At 46.5% G+C, this 20196-nt stretch overlaps 1 protein-coding gene across 1 annotated transcript in view; it reads left to right on the top strand.

The window, feature by feature from the left end:
* Positions 1–20196, top strand: part of LOC125942325 (hemicentin-1-like) — a 55005-nt gene that overhangs the window by 10363 nt on the left and 24446 nt on the right. Inside the window, exons 3-7 of the mRNA XM_049660482.1 lie at positions 3894–4236; positions 7744–7908; positions 10699–10887; positions 16537–16707; positions 18041–18217. Of these exons, the coding sequence (XP_049516439.1) occupies positions 3894–4236; positions 7744–7908; positions 10699–10887; positions 16537–16707; positions 18041–18217 (1045 nt within the window). The remainder of the gene's footprint in view (positions 1–3893; positions 4237–7743; positions 7909–10698; positions 10888–16536; positions 16708–18040; positions 18218–20196) is intronic.

Genomic DNA, 20196 nt, shown 5'->3' with positions numbered 1-20196 from the left:
AACATCTCCCCTGTTCGGCAATCAACGGTGGCACCGCACATCTGCAGAAAATCAATACCTAATATAACATCATGTGAGGAACGGGGGAGGATTGTAAATTCAGTCGTGAAAACTCTACCACCCAATGACACTTGTGCAGTGCAAAAACCAACAGGCCGCAACGAATCCCCGCTCACGCCACAAAATGTTGCCACTTGGTTCCATTGAAATACCACTTTGCGTCCTAATAACCTTTGGAAAGCGAGACTCATCACAGAGACAACAGCACCGGTGTCCACTAACGCCAATGTAGACACACCATCAACGAGGACTTTCACTTTGTTCTTCAACATAAACACAGGTGGAGGCATATCTTTCAGCAGCGAATCTCCAGCGACCTCACCTCCATTGGCCGCGCTCTCTAGTTTTCCGGCGGTGGTGATCTTGCGCGACGCCGTGGTGAAGGAGACCGGTGCAATCGAGGAACAGGAGGTGGCGTCACGCTACGATCAGAGGCAGGTGAGCGGTTCCGTAAGCTTCCTTGCCAAAAGTTGCTGCTAGAAGGCGATTGCGCCATAGAAGGCCATTGGGCGTTGGGGGCTGGGGCAGCAAGTTGATCGTACGGATACCTTTGGCGTTGAGGACAAAAACGGGATATATGGCCAAGGACGCCGCAGACGTAGCATGTCGGAAGCGGACGGCTTCTGCGGTAGTCTTCAGAGCTGTCAGACACGTCTGCACGCCTAGGACGAATGACTGGGTCGTAACGCGGAGCATTGCCAGTGGTGGGGCGTCCCGAGGAACGTGCGTAACGAGGGTGAGGTTCAAATCGGGTATCCGAAGAGTAGTGGCCTCTCGATGCCGGTGCGTGTCGGTACTCTGACACATTCGCGACGCTGACAGACGGTTGCCATCCATTCAAAGGTGGTGAAGTCGCCGGGGCTTGCGAAAAGGAGGCATCAGAGACATCAGGCAGGCGACGTGTCGTCTCGGTGTGCCTGTCTAGCTCTTCGCGGACGATCTGTCGTATGGTCGACGCCAAGTCAAATGAAGAGCTCATATCGATGCTGGCCACAGTGGTAACATTGGCCAATCGGCCAAACTTTGGCGTTATTCGGCGCATCTTCAGCGCCTCGAACGTACGGCAGTGCTTCATGACATCAGACACTGAAGCGAGACTGTCCTTGCCGATCAGAAAATTGTAGACATCCTCTGCTATGCCCTTGAGCAGGTGCCCGACCTTGTCTTCCTCGGTACCTACCAAGTTAACGAAAAAAACATGAGAGTACCAAGACGTAGGCGGCTGTTTCATGACCTATATGACGTGCATGTAATGACATTCATGTCATGACATATCATTTATGTTCGTCATATACTCTTGTCATAGTATGCAAATTTTGGTACATACCAAGTTAACGAAACGACCATGAGAGCACAAAGACGTAGGCGGCTAGATAGATAGATAGATAGATGGATAGATAGATAGATATATAGATAGATAGAGAGATACTGTCATAGTAGCAAATGTTCACCAAGAAATGCTTCGCATTTAAACCCGATCAAAATACGATAGTAAAACTTCAGTTTATTATTCTTGTTTCTGAGGTTTTACGTCCCAAAACCAGTTCTGATTATGAGGCACGCCGTAGTGGAGGGCTCCGGATTAATTTTGACCACCTGGGGTTCTTTAACGTGCACTACAACGCAAGCACACGGGCGTTTTTGCATTTCACCTCCATCGAGATACGGCCGCCGCGGCCGGGATTCGATCCCGCGATCTCGTGCTCAGCAGCGCAACGCCATAGCTGACTGGGCCACCGCGGCGGGTACTTCAGTTTCACGAGGCAACTAGTGGGAGATTTGAGAACTAGGAGAGCACGAGAGGATCGCTTCTAAGTTATAGTGCCCGTATTATTGGAGCTCATGACACAATCCAGAATTCTCGCCTCGTCTGGTTAAGGAAGCCTGCCTTCAATGACCCACTGACGTGCATAAGCTATGTCGAGCAAAAAATGCGATGAACATAAGCGCAGGGTGTAAATAACGGAAACGTGCAGGATGTGCAGTCAGCGCCTAACCTACGATAGACGATAAAAATGAATATGCGAAAAGTTCCGAAATCTTTCGAATTGAGGCTGCTGATCAGTCGTTTGCCTCGTGATCGATTACGCGCCATGCTTGACAAACCGACCGTGCTTGAGGCGTCACATCAAGGAATGGAACCCCCCCCCCCCCTCAGAGGCACGCTCTACACTTTGAAGGCAATTCGCAGTCCTTGCCTACTTCAGACACTCCGAGTCTGTCTGTCTAGCCTCTTATGCTGACCTAGTGACTAAAATTTCTTACTAACTTGGGTCACTGGGTACATGTTCGTGGTCATGATGCTGTCGTGGTCGTTTCGTCGTCGTCATATTCCAGCTTCGTCATTTGACAGTCATCATGCTGTCGTCGTACCATTGTCATCACATAAGGAAGTGATGAAGATGGGCATCCAGCTGTCGTCATGCAGTCGCTGTTGCACCGCCTTCATCATACACAATCGACCTGGTTCCTTCTCAGTGTATCGGACGTAATTATGCTCTCATTCAATCTTGATTGTGTCTTTGTTGTCATGCCCCATCGTCGTCGTTGCGTAGTCATCATACAGTCGTCCTCATACCATTGTCGTGATGCTGTCGTGGTCGTTCTGTTGCCGTCACTCCCCCTTCGTCATACGATTCTCGTCACACCGTCGTTTTCACCCCGTGTTCGTCATACACTCGTCCTCCCATTATCATCATGCCGCCATGTCACGCTGTCATCGTTGTGCCATCGATACCATTCAAGAATCGTCATCCCATTGTCACCATACCGCCTTCATCGTCCCATCGACGTCATTACTTCGTCGTCGGCCATGACCATGGCGGCATGATAAAGACGTAATGGCGATAGAACGCGCCCTTCGTCGCCACGTCGTCATCATATAGTCGTATTCATGTCTTTATGGTCATGGCCGACCCTGGCAAGCTAATGTCAATCAAAATCGTCCAATCACGGATACAGCGTATGTCGCATTTAACTAAATAATAATAATAACTTTATTTGCCATCATACATATTAGATGGGAGGACGGAGGGAAAAAAGCAGCTCACATGCAGCTTGACCAGCCCACAGCCCCTGATTTGTTTATTTTGGCAAAAGCAGCATATCAACACATAAAAGTATACAAAAAATTGTCACAGTAAATGAAATGTAACAAACAGGGTGATGACGGTGTTTTGAACAAAAACACGTTCTATTGACATACAAACCACGGAACCGCATGAAATCACAGCGAAATGAAGTATGCAAAATTACGCATTGTACATAATGCGGAAATTTCGATAAGAACAAGAAAATAAATCAAAGCCATTTAATTCGTAGGCATTCAAAAGACAGGGTAACGTGTAAGATAAACGCTGTTGTCCGGTATTAAGAGGAGGAGTATGAACTAACCAGCTTTCTGCATATCTAGTTGGGTAGCATGGTAATTTATTTTCCAAATTTGCAATAATTTGTAGACTACTGAGGTTTTCTCTTATCTCTGTTTTGAACTTCACGCTCAATCTGTATTTATACGAGTTGTGTATACTGATTACTGTGGCACTGATAAAAAGTTGAGCGGTGTGGGATCGGTATGGTGCATTATAAACATGACGAATGCAGTTTTTCTCATCAAGGAAGGGAAATATGAGAATCAGCACTGCAGATTGTAAATAAAGGTGTCTTTAGCAACACGCTACGTTCCTACATTGCTTGAATGCTAATTACATTAACCTCAACAGTCATCTTGAGTTGGGCTCTGCCAGAATGTATCCCCCTTTCAAACCGAGTCAACGTGCTCCAGCTTAAAGTGCGTGTTTAACAAAGCGCGTCCCTCTCTGGCATTATCGCAGGCCGGCGACGCTGGGGAATATCATTGCTTGGCGAGCAACAAGTTTGGCATGGCCCAGGCCAACCTCACCCTGTCTGTCCTCACGCCACCTTCGTTCGACGAGCCACCCGCCGATGTCGTTGCAATTGAGAACGAAGCTGCGACGCTTAAGTGCGCCGCCAGTGGACTGCCAGCGCCCACGTATGCCTGGTTCAGGGTAGGGCAGGACGCCGTCCAAACAAGCGCCTCGCCCAATGGAACACTGCACATTTTGCGGGCACAGGGCTCTGACGAAGGCCTCTACCGGTGCCAGGCGAGCAACGCGCTTGGCACGGCCACAGCTCAAGCTCGCCTCATCCTTCAAGGTAACCGCGAACCAGTGAACAGGAGCATCGCGTGTCTTTTGTGGGTCTGTAGACGATAAACTAATTTCCTTAACTATTCCCTGCGCTTTATGCGCTCTTTAAACCACGTTAACATCTGCTCGCAGAAGGGACAGCGGCAATACGTGCGCTTCATGCCCACGTGTCAATATCAGGGCTTTCTTGCGCCACCATAGGAAGGTTAGCTCAACTCAGAGGCTCAATTATATTTCGGGTGTATGAGCCACGTATGAGGTTTTCTTTACACGTATACCGTTAAATATTTCACTGTTCTGAAAAACTCGAAACCCCACACCATGCCTTGTCGAAAGTTGTTTTTGTGAAGTGAAGATGCCTCGTATAACGCCAGCATCTTGCCGTCAGCACAACCACTGTTAAGAACATGTCCGCGCAACTACTTTAGCTGGCTACCACTTATTTTCACAGCACGCCAAAAAGGCAGCCATTACACTGGCTTTTTGTTTTTAAGCCTGTTTTGTTAACTGTTAATGTGCATTCTACCTCACCACTTGTGCGCACCGCGTTTTTGTTTTTCATCGTGAAATGCAAAACGCTTCCTAAGTGCAGCAAACAAGCTAGTCACTGTGAGTGATAGCGTGTTAGCATGGTTGCCATGCTGCATCAAACGTCTCTACATTTATTGCAGTAACAGTGAAAACATCGCATTTAAGCACAAATATGTCTTGGCATGGTGGCGTGCAAGACAGTGGTGCGAAATGTCTAAATTATGTGAAGGGCCAAAATATTGTGGTATCCTTTATTTAAGAAAATTATGGCCGCCACCTTACGCGAAGCTACCAACGTCACACTTAAAAGCCTATAGTAATAGCCACCAGAAAATCAGTGTTATTACGTACTGCGTCTAGCAACTGCCATGTTACAGCAATTTTCGTTTTTCCTTTGCAGCAGATAATCAAAGTAATACAGTGCCTCAATTCAATTGCGCGGCAAATTATTTCTTCATAGTGTGATCGGAACCACACGTTGGGTGTGCTCCAATTCTGGCCAGCATCGTAAGCAGTCTACGTAAACAGCTAACGATACAACTAAGACAACTTCAAGCCCATGTCATGGAACGTTTCTGAAACCGTCTGGGAGACGATGGAAAGGATGATGATTTATCGGTATCCCCTGTGAAACGGGGCCGTGACAAATAGTCCCCTAGACTGCTTCAGTTAATCATGTTTGCTATACATGCTTTTCATTCTAGCATTTTTGTATACATTGCCTCAATGGTTTTTTTCCTTAAAAATCTACCTTGTACCGCAACGTATGCATGTAACGGATCCGGTCGCCATCAATCTCTTCCCTGCTCTTTTCCCACCAATACTCTAAACGCCTCCTGCTTATCTCGACTGCTGACCAGTACATGCTTCCGTCCACTTTAAATCCAAGCGCTTCTGGAAGGCGTGCATTAACCACGGGACACACTGGGTCGCATTCAATTACAATGTGCTGAGTGGTCTCCAGATTTGTGCTGCAGCATACGTACACAATTCATTTTGTTGTGAGTATTTTCTCGTGTATGTTCTTGTCCTTATAATACGCGACCAGCTCGACCCTCAAAAAGCACGGCCCTTCGTGTTATCGCACAGAATTTCCCTTCTAATTTCTTTCTTCTCCTTCTTTACATCTCTCTGGTCCTTTTTGTTGCCATTCTTTGTACCCAATTCAGTGTTTATGTTTCTCTTACTTTTTTATTATTCTTGGTTGTCTTTCACACTTTCAATTGCCCTGTACTTGGTTCGCCACTTGACCACTTCCTCCAATCTGTGTTCACGCGTTTCAGGTACGGGTGCACTTAAGCCTTCCAATCCCGGCCACGGCCGCCACATTTCGATGAGGGCGAAATGCGGAAACACCCGTGTACTTGGATTTAGGTGCACGTTAAAGAACCCCAGGTGGTCCAAATCATTCTGGAGTCTCCTACTACGGCACGCCATATAATTAGATTGTGGTTTTGCACGTAAAACACCTTAATTTATTTTTTTTGCTGTCTTTGCAAAGCTAGCTTCTTTGACGTCTTCGTCAGAACTGGAACGAGACTTAAGATTACCGCTGTCCGCTTAGCCGTCTACGGCGTGTGTTGAAACATAGCCAATAAAGGGACAGCTCGGGGACCTCATGCACCACAAAATAGTATTGTCCCTTCACCGCAGAGCGATGGCCATGCATTTATACGAGTAAGATCAAGTGTATCTCGCGATATGATATGCGTGCTTAAGAGACCCTCTTTTTTTGACTGACTGATTTGCACACCACTTCACGTTTAATGGCATCATAAATATTGCGGAAGCACCAACACATCGCTACTAACAGTCTGGCTGAGATCATTTAGTTCGTTTAGACGGACGCAGAATGCTTTTTCTAGTGGGCTTTAAGCACAAAGCGGCAGCAAAATTGATATGATGGTGGCGAATGAAAGGTGCGATGATAACATATCGCGCGCTAGACTAGTGCGGCCACTGATCTTATTAAAGCGCTAAGACTACATTGCAAGGCCAAATGCTTCTGTACATTGTCGAAAAATGAATCGCAGCATTTAGGTACGTGCCAGAACCTCGGAACAGTCTTCAGAGAATGTGCACGCACTGCGCGCTAATGTAAACACCTAGTGGCTAGCAGATGATGCAACGCGCCATCCACACTGTGTGTAGTTGAGCCAGTGTCCACCTAAAGGCGACTCCGCTCGATCTCGCCGCCGCCAATACCTGCAGGCATTTCACTGGCACTCCTTAACATTGCAGATCCATTGCCGCTGCTAATATTCTACTAACTAATAATAATAATTTCAGGATAATAATATTAATGCGAAAGCATTATATGCGCCATTACGCGAAAATCCATTCCTGTAACCGAAAAATCCTACCAAAAATGGCTGATGCGGCAAAGAGTAAAAACACGTCATAAAATGCTCCGATTGACGTCGCTTATGTTAGGGAGGTTCCCGTAAACAAAATTTCGCAAGAAAATTTGGTGCATTTCGGTCTGGGTGGGGATCGAACCCAGACCTCCGGTGTGTGAGACGAGCACGCTTCCCCGACGCCACGGCAGTTTTTTTTTCTTTCATGGTTCCATGGTTCTGTCTGACTAAAGGTGTGTCTAGTGCGCGCGTCATTGCACACGTCACGTCGCAGCCATCTGGCTGATAAAAGGTGTGGCCTAGTGTGTGCGTCATGGGGCTCGTGACGGCGCAGCCACTGGGGAAGAAGTGGTGCTATGTGATGAATGTATAAAATGAGCGCGCTCATGACATGCCGAGGTCTACGAACACTATAATCCTTTCGCATTCCCACATGTAAACAGTATTAAGTGTCTCTGCTAAATATTTTTCAACATTATTACACCTGCATCACTTGTGTATACTTACTAATGTATCTGTATAACCTCGATATGTACCCACTTTTATGTAATACCCCTTCTATTAGAGGTCTTACGGTTATAAAATTAAACAAATTTAATTTTTAACTTAAGCGCTTATGCGCGCAGTGGACGGCAAATGGTCTGAGTGGTCGGAGTGGGGCGAGTGCAACTGCAACGGCCTCCGGAACCGGACTCGACGCTGCGACTCCCCGCCACCGCGCAACGGCGGAGACGACTGCGTCGGAGAAGCGCTCGAGACACTGGCGTGCGAGAAGGCTACGTGTCTACCGGGTTCGTCTCATGTTCCTTTGTGTTCACATTCGACTTGACGCGGCCCAAGTTCATGCCTTGCTTTTTTTTTACCGTTACATGCTGCCCTACAAGTTTAGAGCTGACATGATTGCATGAGCGATCGGAATAACTTACTTTATGAGCCTACTTCACAAGTAACGTACTTCATGAGTAAGATGAGCGAAACACCGCGGTTCCGAATTGCACTCGCCGACACGCGCACTTACCGCTAAAGACTTAGAGCACCCTGAACGCTGCTGTGTAGCCGAGCGTATGACAAAATGAGTATATCAATATACCAGTTATTATCGTTAGAAAGCTAATGTTTCCACCGTGGAGACAAGAGTGCTCATGTAGAGTTGATGGATGTCGGCCTGAATTTCATGAGGGCGTGTTTAGAAGAAACGCTATTACCAGACACTGCCTATAGGACAGATACCTCTGTATGGGGCGGTGTTGGCCTGAATTTCATTGTGACAGAGTTACACAAAGCATTGAATTCCGCGTCGTGCTGTGAGGAACACACAATCAATTCAGAAGACCACTTCCTATTCAAGAGTGATTTGCGTCTGAGCTCCCTTTGTTACTGTAGAGCAGATGAAGGTACTCTTTTTCTTTCAAAAGTAAACGTCTTTCAGCATAACAAAAATAAACCCATAATTCCCAAGCTTATTATAGTGCTGTTATAGCCCCGAATATGTAGCTGAACGTTCAATATTCGTCACACTAGCCTACTCTCCATGCAGCAGTTTTCGCTCACCGTATGAACACCTCATGCTTCGTAAATACTGAATTTCTTAAATATTTAGCTTCGTAAATACTGTTTAACTTCCGTGAACAAATCTGATGCGGCAAGAACGGGACCACTACTCGTGGCGGGTTATGCGATATTGATTTCATGTTCTGATGTGCTTCTGCAGCAGGTCGTCATCATCGTTTATATTTTTTTCCTTAAGGGCACCTGTCGGGGTATTTATTACATACGAGGTAGGGTTGCAGTAGACAATGAAGAGAACAAAAGCTTGGTTACTTATTTCTCGTAAAAGCTCAGGCTGTATATTCCTTTGAGAACCTAACTAAAAAGCCCACTGAGTACAACGCAAAAGCAAATCAGTACGAAAAGTCCCAATACGGGCTTTGTTTGTTTCAACTATACAGAAGTTTTAAAAATCACCTGTGGCAGGTAGCATAATCGTAGTCATTCAACTGAATTACTCGAAGTGGTAGACATTACTTGTACGAAAAATCAAAATACATGATCGACTATATAAAAAATTGACTAATGACCGTTTTCGATATTTACTTTATGGCATATACCGCAATTTACGAATTGTAGCACGGTGAGTTCGCAAGGTGTGCATCCTCTTGGAACAAATTTTCACGGTGACACCACTGTCGAGATATTTATTGCCATAGTGCATGACGAAATACATGTACTTTTCATGTAATTTTGCGCTTCAATGCATAAAATGGTATTTTGTTATAAAAGTAAGGGGTACAACAGAGCATCTTTACCGCTATTTCATGGCGCATATATCTCGAAACCCGCACCCATCCTCAGAATTCGCTATAATTGGATATGCTTGCAAACTCGCCGGTTGCAATTCCTAAATTGCAATAATTGTCGTAAATCATTATTGAAAAATTTATTTAGTGATACTTGTTATTCAGTCCATTATGTATTTTGATTTGCTGTGCAAGTAATTTCCGTCTCTTTGAGGAGTCCAGTTCAAGGACTAGAGAGAGAGAGAGAGCAAGCAAGAGAGGAAAGGCAGGGAGGTTAACCAGAAGTCATTTTCCGGTTTGCTACCCTACACTGGGGTGGGGGATAAAGGGGTTGGAGACAGTGCAAAGAGAGAGAGAGAGCGAAAAAAAACAAAAAAAACACATGCATTGGTAACAAAGGAGGCGTTCCAGTCACAGACGTTCACACAGGCGTGGACTTCAGGAACCGCAGGAGCGCTTGCACGGCCTTCTGATGCGATGTTGAGTCGCGTCGATGTTGCAGAATTGTTTGTTCCGATAACGGCTGGTCATCCAACTGGTTCAGCACGACTGAGAGTGATTGTCTCTGCACACTGTATTGTGGGCACTGACAAAGAACATGAATCGTTTCCGCGTCTCCATTCAAGGACTAGAATTCTGCTATATGCCATAGGCGATAGTTAAAACTTTTGTTTAGTCTAAAAAAACACCCGGTATAAATCATTAATCGCAAAAATGCACAGTATAAGGTGACGTTTATAAGTTAGATTATGAGAAGTTCCGTAATCAGCTATTTAAACTTTAGGAGATGCGTTCGTTGACAATTCTGTCTGGTAAACTGATCCACTCTGGGAGGGCGCTGGGTAAAAAATATTGGTTAAAAGAAGACTTTAAACCACACAAGCGCTGGAGGCCGCAAGAGTTTAAAATGCTACGAGATGTGGTGGAATAAAAAGTTTCCATGTAGATGTAGGAAGTTGTAGTAAAGCAAGTGGAAAAGGCCGAGCTCAGCCATTTCCCGGCGTAATACGAGTGATTCGAGTCTTGGACATGACTTAATCATATTACCACTTTTTTGAGGGCTGTGCCCTGAAGCAATGACTCTGGCCGGGCGATTTTGTATTGATTCTAAAGATAGACGCTCCTTTTGTATTGTCAGCAAGTGTGGCACGGTGTCCTCAATTTTTCTATGCAGAAGAACTTGTGTTTCCCTCCAATCTATCTGTAATTCTTGAACGCGTGGCACAGCTATGCGTGAAATGCCGAAAGCTCGTTATATGGAGATGCGTCGAAACTTGTTTGCAGTGGAGGAGCCGGACGAGGCCCTGTGGGGCCCCTGGGGTCCGTGCAGTACGTCTTGCGGACCAGGACTCAAGGAAAGACTGTGCGTCTCTGCCGCTTCCGGCCAGCCCTGGCACGGACCGGCCAACTCGTCGTCATCCTGCGAAGGGCGGATGCGTGACGTGGTTGCCTGCTTCGAGAGTTCCTGTCCTGGTAAAAAAAATGCACCCACTGCGGGGCACGCGCGTCATCTTCCAGAGTAAACAGCTTTCGTGACAAGGCAGTATCATTTCCTCGGATGCGGTCACGTGTACTATTGCGGTACGAGCACACTCTTAGCACGATGGTCATGTTTTTGTTCGTGAGGCTCTTGAGGAATATTTAGGGGCTGTTCGCTCTTTCTTTCCATAGAGTTGCCTACATTATTTAATAGAAGGAACTCTGGCTATGTGATCGTTCAGTCATCACGGGAATTCATTCAGTGCACGGATTTGTCCGCAAGAATCATGCAACAAATACAGCAGCAGCTTAATTCGATAGTGACCCGCATCGCGGATATAGAAACAAGAATAGCGGCGTGGGGACCACAATCCAGTGGGGGTGGTCCCATCAAAACTACAGGCAAGCCCTACATCAAACCCCCGGTACTAACATACATAATATGTATACAGGATCTGGCAATGGAATTGTAGGGGATACCGCAGAAAAAGATTCAATCTACAGGAGCATCTGATTAACAAAGAAAGCCCAGATATCATAATGATACAAGAAACACACGGAATAGCAAAATTATCAGGCTACAAACCATTTAGTGGTGCCGAAGGAGAGACGAAGGCCATAACCACTCTTGTAAAGCGAAACCTTACGGTCGTGCAACACGATACGGAAATAAAGGATATTGACAATATCTTAATAGAGATTATACCCACACGGAAATTAGCAGATAGCCTTTTTATCCTCAACGTTTACAGTAACCCGCGGTGTAAAAACACAAATTCCGAACACTATTTCGTAAAACGCTCGCCATAGCGGGTAATCGTGCGGTGGTAATCGGAGGAGATTTTAATGCTCAACACGTGGCATGGGGCTATAAATTCGAGAGTCCCAAAGGCAGAAACCTCTGGCTAGACGCGCAACAGGAGGGCCTAACCCTCGTAACCGATCCTTCAACTCCTACCAGGAGAGGCAACAGTGTTTGCGTCGACACTACGCCAGACCTTACTTTCACAAAAAACATAAGCGACACGCAGTGGATAAATACACAGCAAGATCTGGGTAGCGACCACAGTATAATAGAAATAACAGTGAGGGCAGGACCGCGCAAACACAAAGGCAAGAAGCTCAAAATTGTCGACTGGGATAAATTCCGGAACATTAGAAAGAATACCAGCGTGGAAATTAAAAACATCGCAGATTGGACTGAACAGTTAACGAAAGACGTAACCGCGGCTACACAAATAGTTCCACCAGAAGCACACTTAGAAGTCATAGACAGTAGGCTCCTGCACATGTGGGAGGCTAAGGAAGGGTTGCAAAGGAGACGGAGGAGTCAGAGACACAACCGGGCAATCAGAAGGAGGATAGCCAGATTAAACAGAGACATAGAGCAGCATGCACGACAGCTATGTAAGCAGCAATGGGAGGAGACATGTAGTAACATGGACAATCAATTAGGGCTAGCAAAGACATGGAACCTTCTCAGGTACCTGCTACACCCAGAGGAAACTAAGGCGGTATGCAAGCAAAATATTAACAAGGTAATTCATGCCTATGGAGGTTCAGACAAAGACTTTCTACAGGAGATTAAAGAGAAATATATCCCCCAGGCTAGACCGGTTATACACCCAGACTACACAGGAGTAGCAAACAACGAACTTGACAGGGAAATTGGTGAAGCAGAAGTAAGGGCAGCCTCGCAAAAACTTAATACTAAATCAGCACCCGGACCAGACGGAATCACAAATAAGATACTCAGGAACCTAGATGATGAGTCTATAACAAAATTGACAGAATATATCAATGAATGCTGGAAAACCGGCAAAATACCACAACAATGGAAGACGGCACACGTCATCTTAATACCTAAACCAGGCAGGCGCTTACAGCTGGAGAATCTGAGACCTATATCTCTCACATCTTGCGTTGGAAAGCTGATGGAGCATGCAGTCCTAGCGAGACTAACTAACTATCTCGAGGACAGGGACCTATTTCCCTCCACGATGCTGGGTTTCAGAGGGAATCTTTCCATGCAGGATGCGATGCTCCAGCTTAAACACCAAATCATAGACAACCCAGGCAGATTCACTAGAGCCATCTTCGGCTTAGACTTAAAGAAAGCATTTGACAGTGTAACACATCAGACAATACTCAGCAGCCTTGAAGAGCTAGGATTAGGAAGGATACCATACAATTATGTTCGAGACTTCCCAACCGGCAGAAAGGCAAAGATCACCGTGGGAGACCTCGTCTCGGAAGAGATTGAGATTGGTAGCGCCGGCACACCACAGGGGTCAGTGATATCACCGTTGCTGTTTAATCTGGCATTATTCGGATTACCAGCGAAACTAGAAGAAATTGAGGGCCTTAACCACACTATATGTGCCGATGACATTACCTTATGGGTAAAGGAGGGTAATGATGGGCAGATAGAACAGACAGTCCAAAGTGCGATTGAAACAGTCGAACAATACCTAGAGGGAACCGGATTGGTTTGCTCGGCGGAAAAATCGGAATTATTATTGTACCGGCCAACTCGCAGGGGCCGTAAACCAAACAGCTACAGGGGGGCAGACAATGTAGAAACGGACATGGAATTGAAGACTGCCGATGATAAACCCATATCTAAGGTTGATAAAGTCAGAGTTTTGGGACTGCTCATTGAAGCAAAAAGCAACAATGGAGAAACCATTAGGAAGTTGGAAGGGACAGTATCTCAAGTTATGAGGTTGATCAAAAGGATAGCCAATAGACACAGTGGAATGAAGGAAGGAAACATGATCAGACTGGTACAGGCGTTCGTTATCAGCAGCATCGTATACGTCGTACTCTACCTTAGATTGTACGCTGCAGAAAAGATTAAATTAGAATGCCTCATTAGGAAAATTTATAAACAAGCCGTAGGACTACCAATCAGCACTAGTACCAACAGGCTATTAGAATTAGGCCTGCACAACACAATAGATGAGCTCATAGAGGCGCAGCGGATAGCGCAGTACGAACGCCTTTCCAAGACCAAGACAGGAAGACACATACTAGAAAAACTATGTATTGAGTACCATACTCAAAACAGAACCAAAGTGGACATCCCGAATTGTGTCAGGGATACGATAACCGTTCCCCCATTACCAAAGAACATGCATCCCGTGTACCATAAAGGCAGAAGAGAAAGCAGAGCAATGGTCATACAAAAGAAATTTGGGAATAGTAAAGACGCAGTATTTGTAGACGCTGCTAGATACAAGCACAGGCGCGGCTTTACAGCCGTAGTAATTCATCATGAAAAGAAGTGCAAAACATGCGTTATGGCAAGCACAGTAAACATCGAGACTGCGGAGGAGATACCTATTGCGTTAGCACTATCACAGACCGAAGCGGACGTAATAGTCAGTGACTCTCAGGCGGCAGTACGAAATTTCTCTAATGGCCGAATCTCTCCTGAAGCACTACGAATCCTAATGGCAGGTACCAAAAGTCAAGAAAAAGATGTTTATTTAATATGGACACCTGCTCACACCTCCACCTCACCAGGAGACAGCAATGATAATAAGACGGCGCATGACGTGGCTCGGGGGCTTACGGACCGAGTCACGGCCGATAATACGGCCGGCACCTTAGCGTCTCCTGAGAACGAGGATGGAGAGGAGTGGGAATGGAAGGATCGTATGACCACATTTAATGACATCACACAACACTAAAAATTGCAAAGGTGCATTTTCCCACCACCTCACCAAAAGCTCAGCAAAAAGCAGTCTGTCGAATGGCGGCAATTACAGACCAGAACTTATCCGAACCCGGCGATCTCACATCTCATTTACCCAGACATGTGCAAGACAGATAAATGCAAAAACTGTGGTTCTAGAGCCAATCTGGAACATATGCTATGGGAATGTCGAGGCATAACAAACAATAATGGGGATGCAGCCTCTCTCGATCGCCTCCACGTGCGCTGGGAGACTGTGTTGCTCAGCTCTGCCCTTGACGATCAACTTTGGGCTGTCCAGCGGGCCGAGGAAGCCGCCAGGGCTCAAGAGCTCCTGGCCGTCACCTAGGCGGGACCATTTGCCCGTCCCACAAACGCAGGGCCTTTAAATAAAGTTATTTGACTGACTGACGGATTTGTCCGATCTTCGTGCTTGTGTCTTCAGGCATTCTTGTTGCTTCTTTTATTACGCTTTATCTGCCTTCGCTGCCCTAAATTTGAGAGCAATCTATACTTCTCGACGTGCAGAAGACGATGCGAACACACACGATTGCTTCTAGCTGCAGCGATTCGGCCTGGCGAGGTGGCCGCATCGAAACACGCCATGTGTCTCAACGCGTTGGCTTGCCCGTGGGAAATTCATAAGGGCGTTCTATACCGCTTGTCGGTGCAGGCGTCCGTGGCGTAAGGGTTTAGATATCGGGATTCCGTGCTAAAGGTCCTGTGTTCGAATCCTGTCGTTGGACAATTTTAATCATATTTCTTTAGTTATTTGTTACAGAGTGCTATGTAATTTGTACCACCTGGAGCTCTTTAACCTGCACCCAAATCTAAGTACACCGGTGTTTTTGCACTTCGCCCCCATCGAAATCCGGCCACCGTGGCCGGGATTCGATTGACTTTATACAAATTCACGAAGCCGTTTGAAGCCAGAAGGACGAAGTTTAGGCAAGTCCGTGTACTAGCCATCATTCCCATGCTGGCTGAGCCACCCTGCTTGCAGCTCCTCTGTCGACACTCGCGCCACATTTCTCTGTATAGTATGAAACTATGAATTGTATGAAACTCTATTCTATATTTAAGGCGCTTGCGATTTGGGATGCTTATGGAGAAGTAATGGCTATAGTATTTAGAGGACAGGGCGTTACGTCTGCGATCTTTATTGTTAAGTAGGGGCTGATTTCACGCTCATATCCTGAGCACGCGAGCGCAGCGCTCGCGTAGAAGTTGCTGCAAACATCGCTTGAGGCATGCTTCGACGCACACTGCTGGCTAAAATGCATAACAGACACACAGATAACTATATATATATGCACTGAAATTTTTGTATCGCACGTCAAAGTGATATGATGAGTGCTGTAGTGTAACAAGCTCCGTATATTACTTTTGAACATATCTGGTAATTTGACGCGCACCGAAGCCATAGTACACATGGTCCTCCACACAATTTAGGCCCTCCGGACTAACGCAACGACTCGTTAACAAGAACTCTTTTTTCGAGGCTGACTCCTGTGCAGCCGTAAGTTAGCATTTTCAATCTTGATATCGTTTGGCCTGGTGAGTCCTTTTCACTTTCTGTGCCCGGTTATATTAAGCATGAATTCATATCGCTTGCATTACTTAGAAATTACAGCAAGCCAGCAGGGATTCGCTTGATGTCATGCTTAACCTGTTTAGGTATACAGCGAAAGTGATCCTTTTTTTACATTGCTGTTTCTTCTTTCGCCTCTTTTCGTTAATTTTAGTGGCGCGATCATGCACTTTCATTCGGTGTTTATTCTCCAAGTTTGTGCAAGGTAATCCGCTAATTCCCCACGAATCGCACCAAAACACGCGCCCATTTTTTTGTCATTTGCTTGACCACTGCGTTCTCTGTATGAAAACTCTCGCTGGCGACCCTTCAGGTAAGGGGAAGTGACGTCTCCTCCTCCCGCTGTTCCCAGTGCATGGCGGCTGGGGTCCCTGGTCTGAGTGGTCGTCCTGCTCGGCGTCCTGTGGCGGGGGCACCCGAACGCGAAGGCGCAGCTGTGACTCCCCCGCGCCCGCCTGGGGAGGTCGCCAGTGTCAGGGGGAGCCCGAGCAAGAAGACTTCTGCCACCCGGAAGCCTGTCCCGGTTAGCGCCCCAGGGTTTAAACGACACACACTTGCGATTTTTTTTTGCATTTAGGTAGTAGTAATAGTAACGATGGGACTTTTGATGTCGAATTATTTGCTCACCCGTGAAGGACGTGCAGGGGTGAAGGTTTCCAGGTTAATATGGTTAAGCATAGACCAAAATCACAGCAAGAAAGCGTCCATGGGTCGAAATTGATACCTCGCATTTAGCAGAAGAACGACATAGTCATCATTGCCATAGATGTCATTGTTTCTGAAAACTTGATATGAAAAAAACGACCGCCCACTAATACTAATTCGTGTATTCTTCTTGGAGGAATCACTCAAGCCGCTACCCCTCAAAGCAGTGCGACCCTTATTCGAACCGGCGACTAACCCAGCCCCGGAGGCTTCTCAGTCATGTCGTATCATTATATGAACGGCACATCAAAGGAAAAAAAAGATCGCAGAAGGTTGTGCAAAGTGCACGAAAAGGACTGGGTTTCTTTCGTGCACTGTTACAATTGATGCAGAGTTAATATTCATGAGAGATTGGCACATTTCATAGATAAAACTGCACGCTCGGTAAGATGGATGCTCTAACGGTTCAGGTGCACTATGGGAACTGCACCATACCAGAGGCCGTATTCTGAAACGATACACTTCGTGGATAGTATCGTCTCCGTGACAATATCGCCGTCAGGCGCGCGCTGATTGGTTGGTTGAGCAAAATTGTATGACGTCGTGCTCAACCCGCCAATCAGTTCATCAAATTTTGCTAAAATAGCCAATCAGCGTGTGCCGTTTGCCAAAGCGATAGTATCGCCGAAGTGGATCATTTCAGAATACGGCCCCAGGGTCCCACACACGTAAGCTGCGTGGTCCTCCTGGGTGCTGACATCTCATGTCCGTGCATGCTATGACAGTTCGCCTCTTACCCTGGACACGTCACAGTGGGGCATCAGAGTAGATATATATGCCGCGCATGCGTATGGGTTTCCCACGTGAACTTGAGATCTTAGGCGTATTCCGTCGCCGCTTATATGCTTCTCAGGTTACCTCATAGACAGCTAAGAGCGAAAAGTACTTGAAAGGCATTTTATCGCAGGCAGAATGGTACAAGAGGGAGACACAGACACCAGTTTACAGGGTCTTGCTGTGCCCAGAGGGTTCCACGGGATTTGCATGGCGCAGGCTCCCACCGTAGGACAGCTCACCCCTAAAGAAAACCCAATGGGTTTCGTACATTGTTTGCTTGATGCAACTTGAGTGACCACTTATCAGAGACTTCTGGTTCCCCCTTCTCAGCACGGCGAGCGAACGTATCGCATTTTCCTGATGTGCCTGTGCAGTGCACGGTGGCTGGTCCGAGTGGTCCCCATGGGGCGAGTGTTCGGCCACTTGCGGTAGGCGGCGCCACCGTCGCCGGTTCCGCACTTGCGACAACCCGCGCCCTGCGGATGGGGGACGTGGCTGCCTAGGTAGTGATCACGAGACGCGCCGCTGCCCGTACAAACCGTGTCCGCAAGGTGAGCCCATGACCCAAGTACAACATCCTGAGCCTTGCCGCCCAATCGATCGAAAATAAGTCAGCCACCTAGCCCATTTATTAAGGCGAAAGCCTTATGTGTCTCATCGTTCAATCGACCTTCAATGTCCTTGAGCGAAAACCGAGTCGCTGACGCGAAATCGTACACGATGCCGACTCGGTGTAGTAAGTTACTTACTACACCGACCCGGCATCGTGTCTTACCTATATGCAAACGCTCACGCAACAATTCTGATGGTGCGCGAGTCAAGCAAGCAACGCTCACGCAACAATTTTGATGGAGCGCGGGTCACCGCCGTCATCGTGTTAATTAAGATAGAGGTTATTCAGGCACTCGAATTCACGACCTTTGGTGAGTGTCAAACCCTCGAGCTTATGTGGTAGTTGAACCCACCACCTTTGGCGTTAAGGCGAAGTTAATTAAGGCGCAGTTTATTAATATAGAGGTAATTAAGCCACTCGAACCCACAACCCTCTGGTGGGAGTCGAACCCACGGCCTTTGGTGTTAATTAGGGCAATGTTACTTAAGACACACTAAATTAAGGTAGCATCGATTAAGGGACTCGAACCCACGACCTCTGGTCGAAACAAACAAGTAATAAGTAACAGCGCATGCGAATGACAATACGTAATTTAATTAATGTATCCTGAGTGCGCAGGCTGTCGCCTTCACCCTCTTTGACAGATGCTATTGTGACTATATATTAGGTACCGAAGACTCTCTAAGCTCCCGAGTCCTGCGCTGCTCGAAAAATGAACCGCGAGGCATAGATTCAAGTACGCTCTCGCCTACAATTACTGGCGACGCATGACTTTTCATTGGTCACGGTGAGAACTGGGGGTACACTCGATTGCGGTGCCCCAGAGCTGCCGATAATATGAATACATATGGCATGTTCTCTAGACGTGACATGTAACGGCCTACACGAGTAGCGTTCATACTACGGGGAACCAGCGCTGGCCAGGAGGCACTACGCAGCTGAAACATTCTGGCCCCATCCTATAAGGAGGTCACGAAAATGGTAAGGCATTTTGGATGAAAACAGACGCGCTCCTGCATGTATTGACGTTTACTTTAGCTCTATGCGTCCAGTCAAGCTCTGGCCATAACCACGCACGTTCGAGAAGTGCATGCGGTGATTAGGTTCTAGCACGCTGGTTCCCGGTCAGGCCAGAATACGGACACATGTACCTCAATATGAGCGTTGAAATTGATGACGTGAAATCACGGCATGTCCTGTTGGAAACTGTTTCCGCCACTTGCTACAGGCTGTGTGTTACGGTGCTGGTGTTGGCACGCGAAGTTTCAGAGCAGGTTGCCCATTGACCCTTAATTACTGAGTAATGTTGTCGCCGTTGAGTTTATGTTTATAATATGTGGCTGTGATGCCTACAGCATTAACTTTCCAGTATCAACAGAAGTGATACCAGACGTGTGAATGGCGATAAGATATCGCGGCAACTAAGCAGTTGTTCTTGTTAATTTTCTTTTTTTTAATCACAAAGTATTTTTTTCTTATCAGAACTAATCTTTCACTCGTTGACGATCATTTGAGCAGCACCCTCACGGGATTGCATTCATGCCTGCTGGCTGGAGCCACGTTTTCATCGTAAATGAAGAGCAATATCTCACGGTCGTGTTCTTGTCGTCGTTATTGTGTTTGTTTAGACATTTTTTTTTCTCGGGTACGAGGGTTTACTGAGCTTCACCATTGAGAAGGAATTCTAATTTTTCAGGAATTTACCGTGTTTTCTGTAGACCGCTGTCTACCGACCAGTGATATCCTTAATGTTACACATTCGGGCGCAAACTCGACAATAATAAGCTCAGCTGAAAAGTAATTTCATAGTTCGTAAGATACCGTAAAACAGTGACTAATAGAAGTCCAAGTCTGGATTGGCTGGTGTTTATTTATAGAACAGCTTACATAATTTCATCTTCTTCATACTTTATATAG

Source organism: Dermacentor silvarum, chromosome 1 (genome assembly GCF_013339745.2).
Source record: "Dermacentor silvarum isolate Dsil-2018 chromosome 1, BIME_Dsil_1.4, whole genome shotgun sequence".
Classification (NCBI taxonomy): Eukaryota; Metazoa; Arthropoda; class Arachnida; order Ixodida; family Ixodidae; genus Dermacentor; species Dermacentor silvarum.
This window is presented reverse-complemented; position numbering and strand designations above follow the sequence as displayed.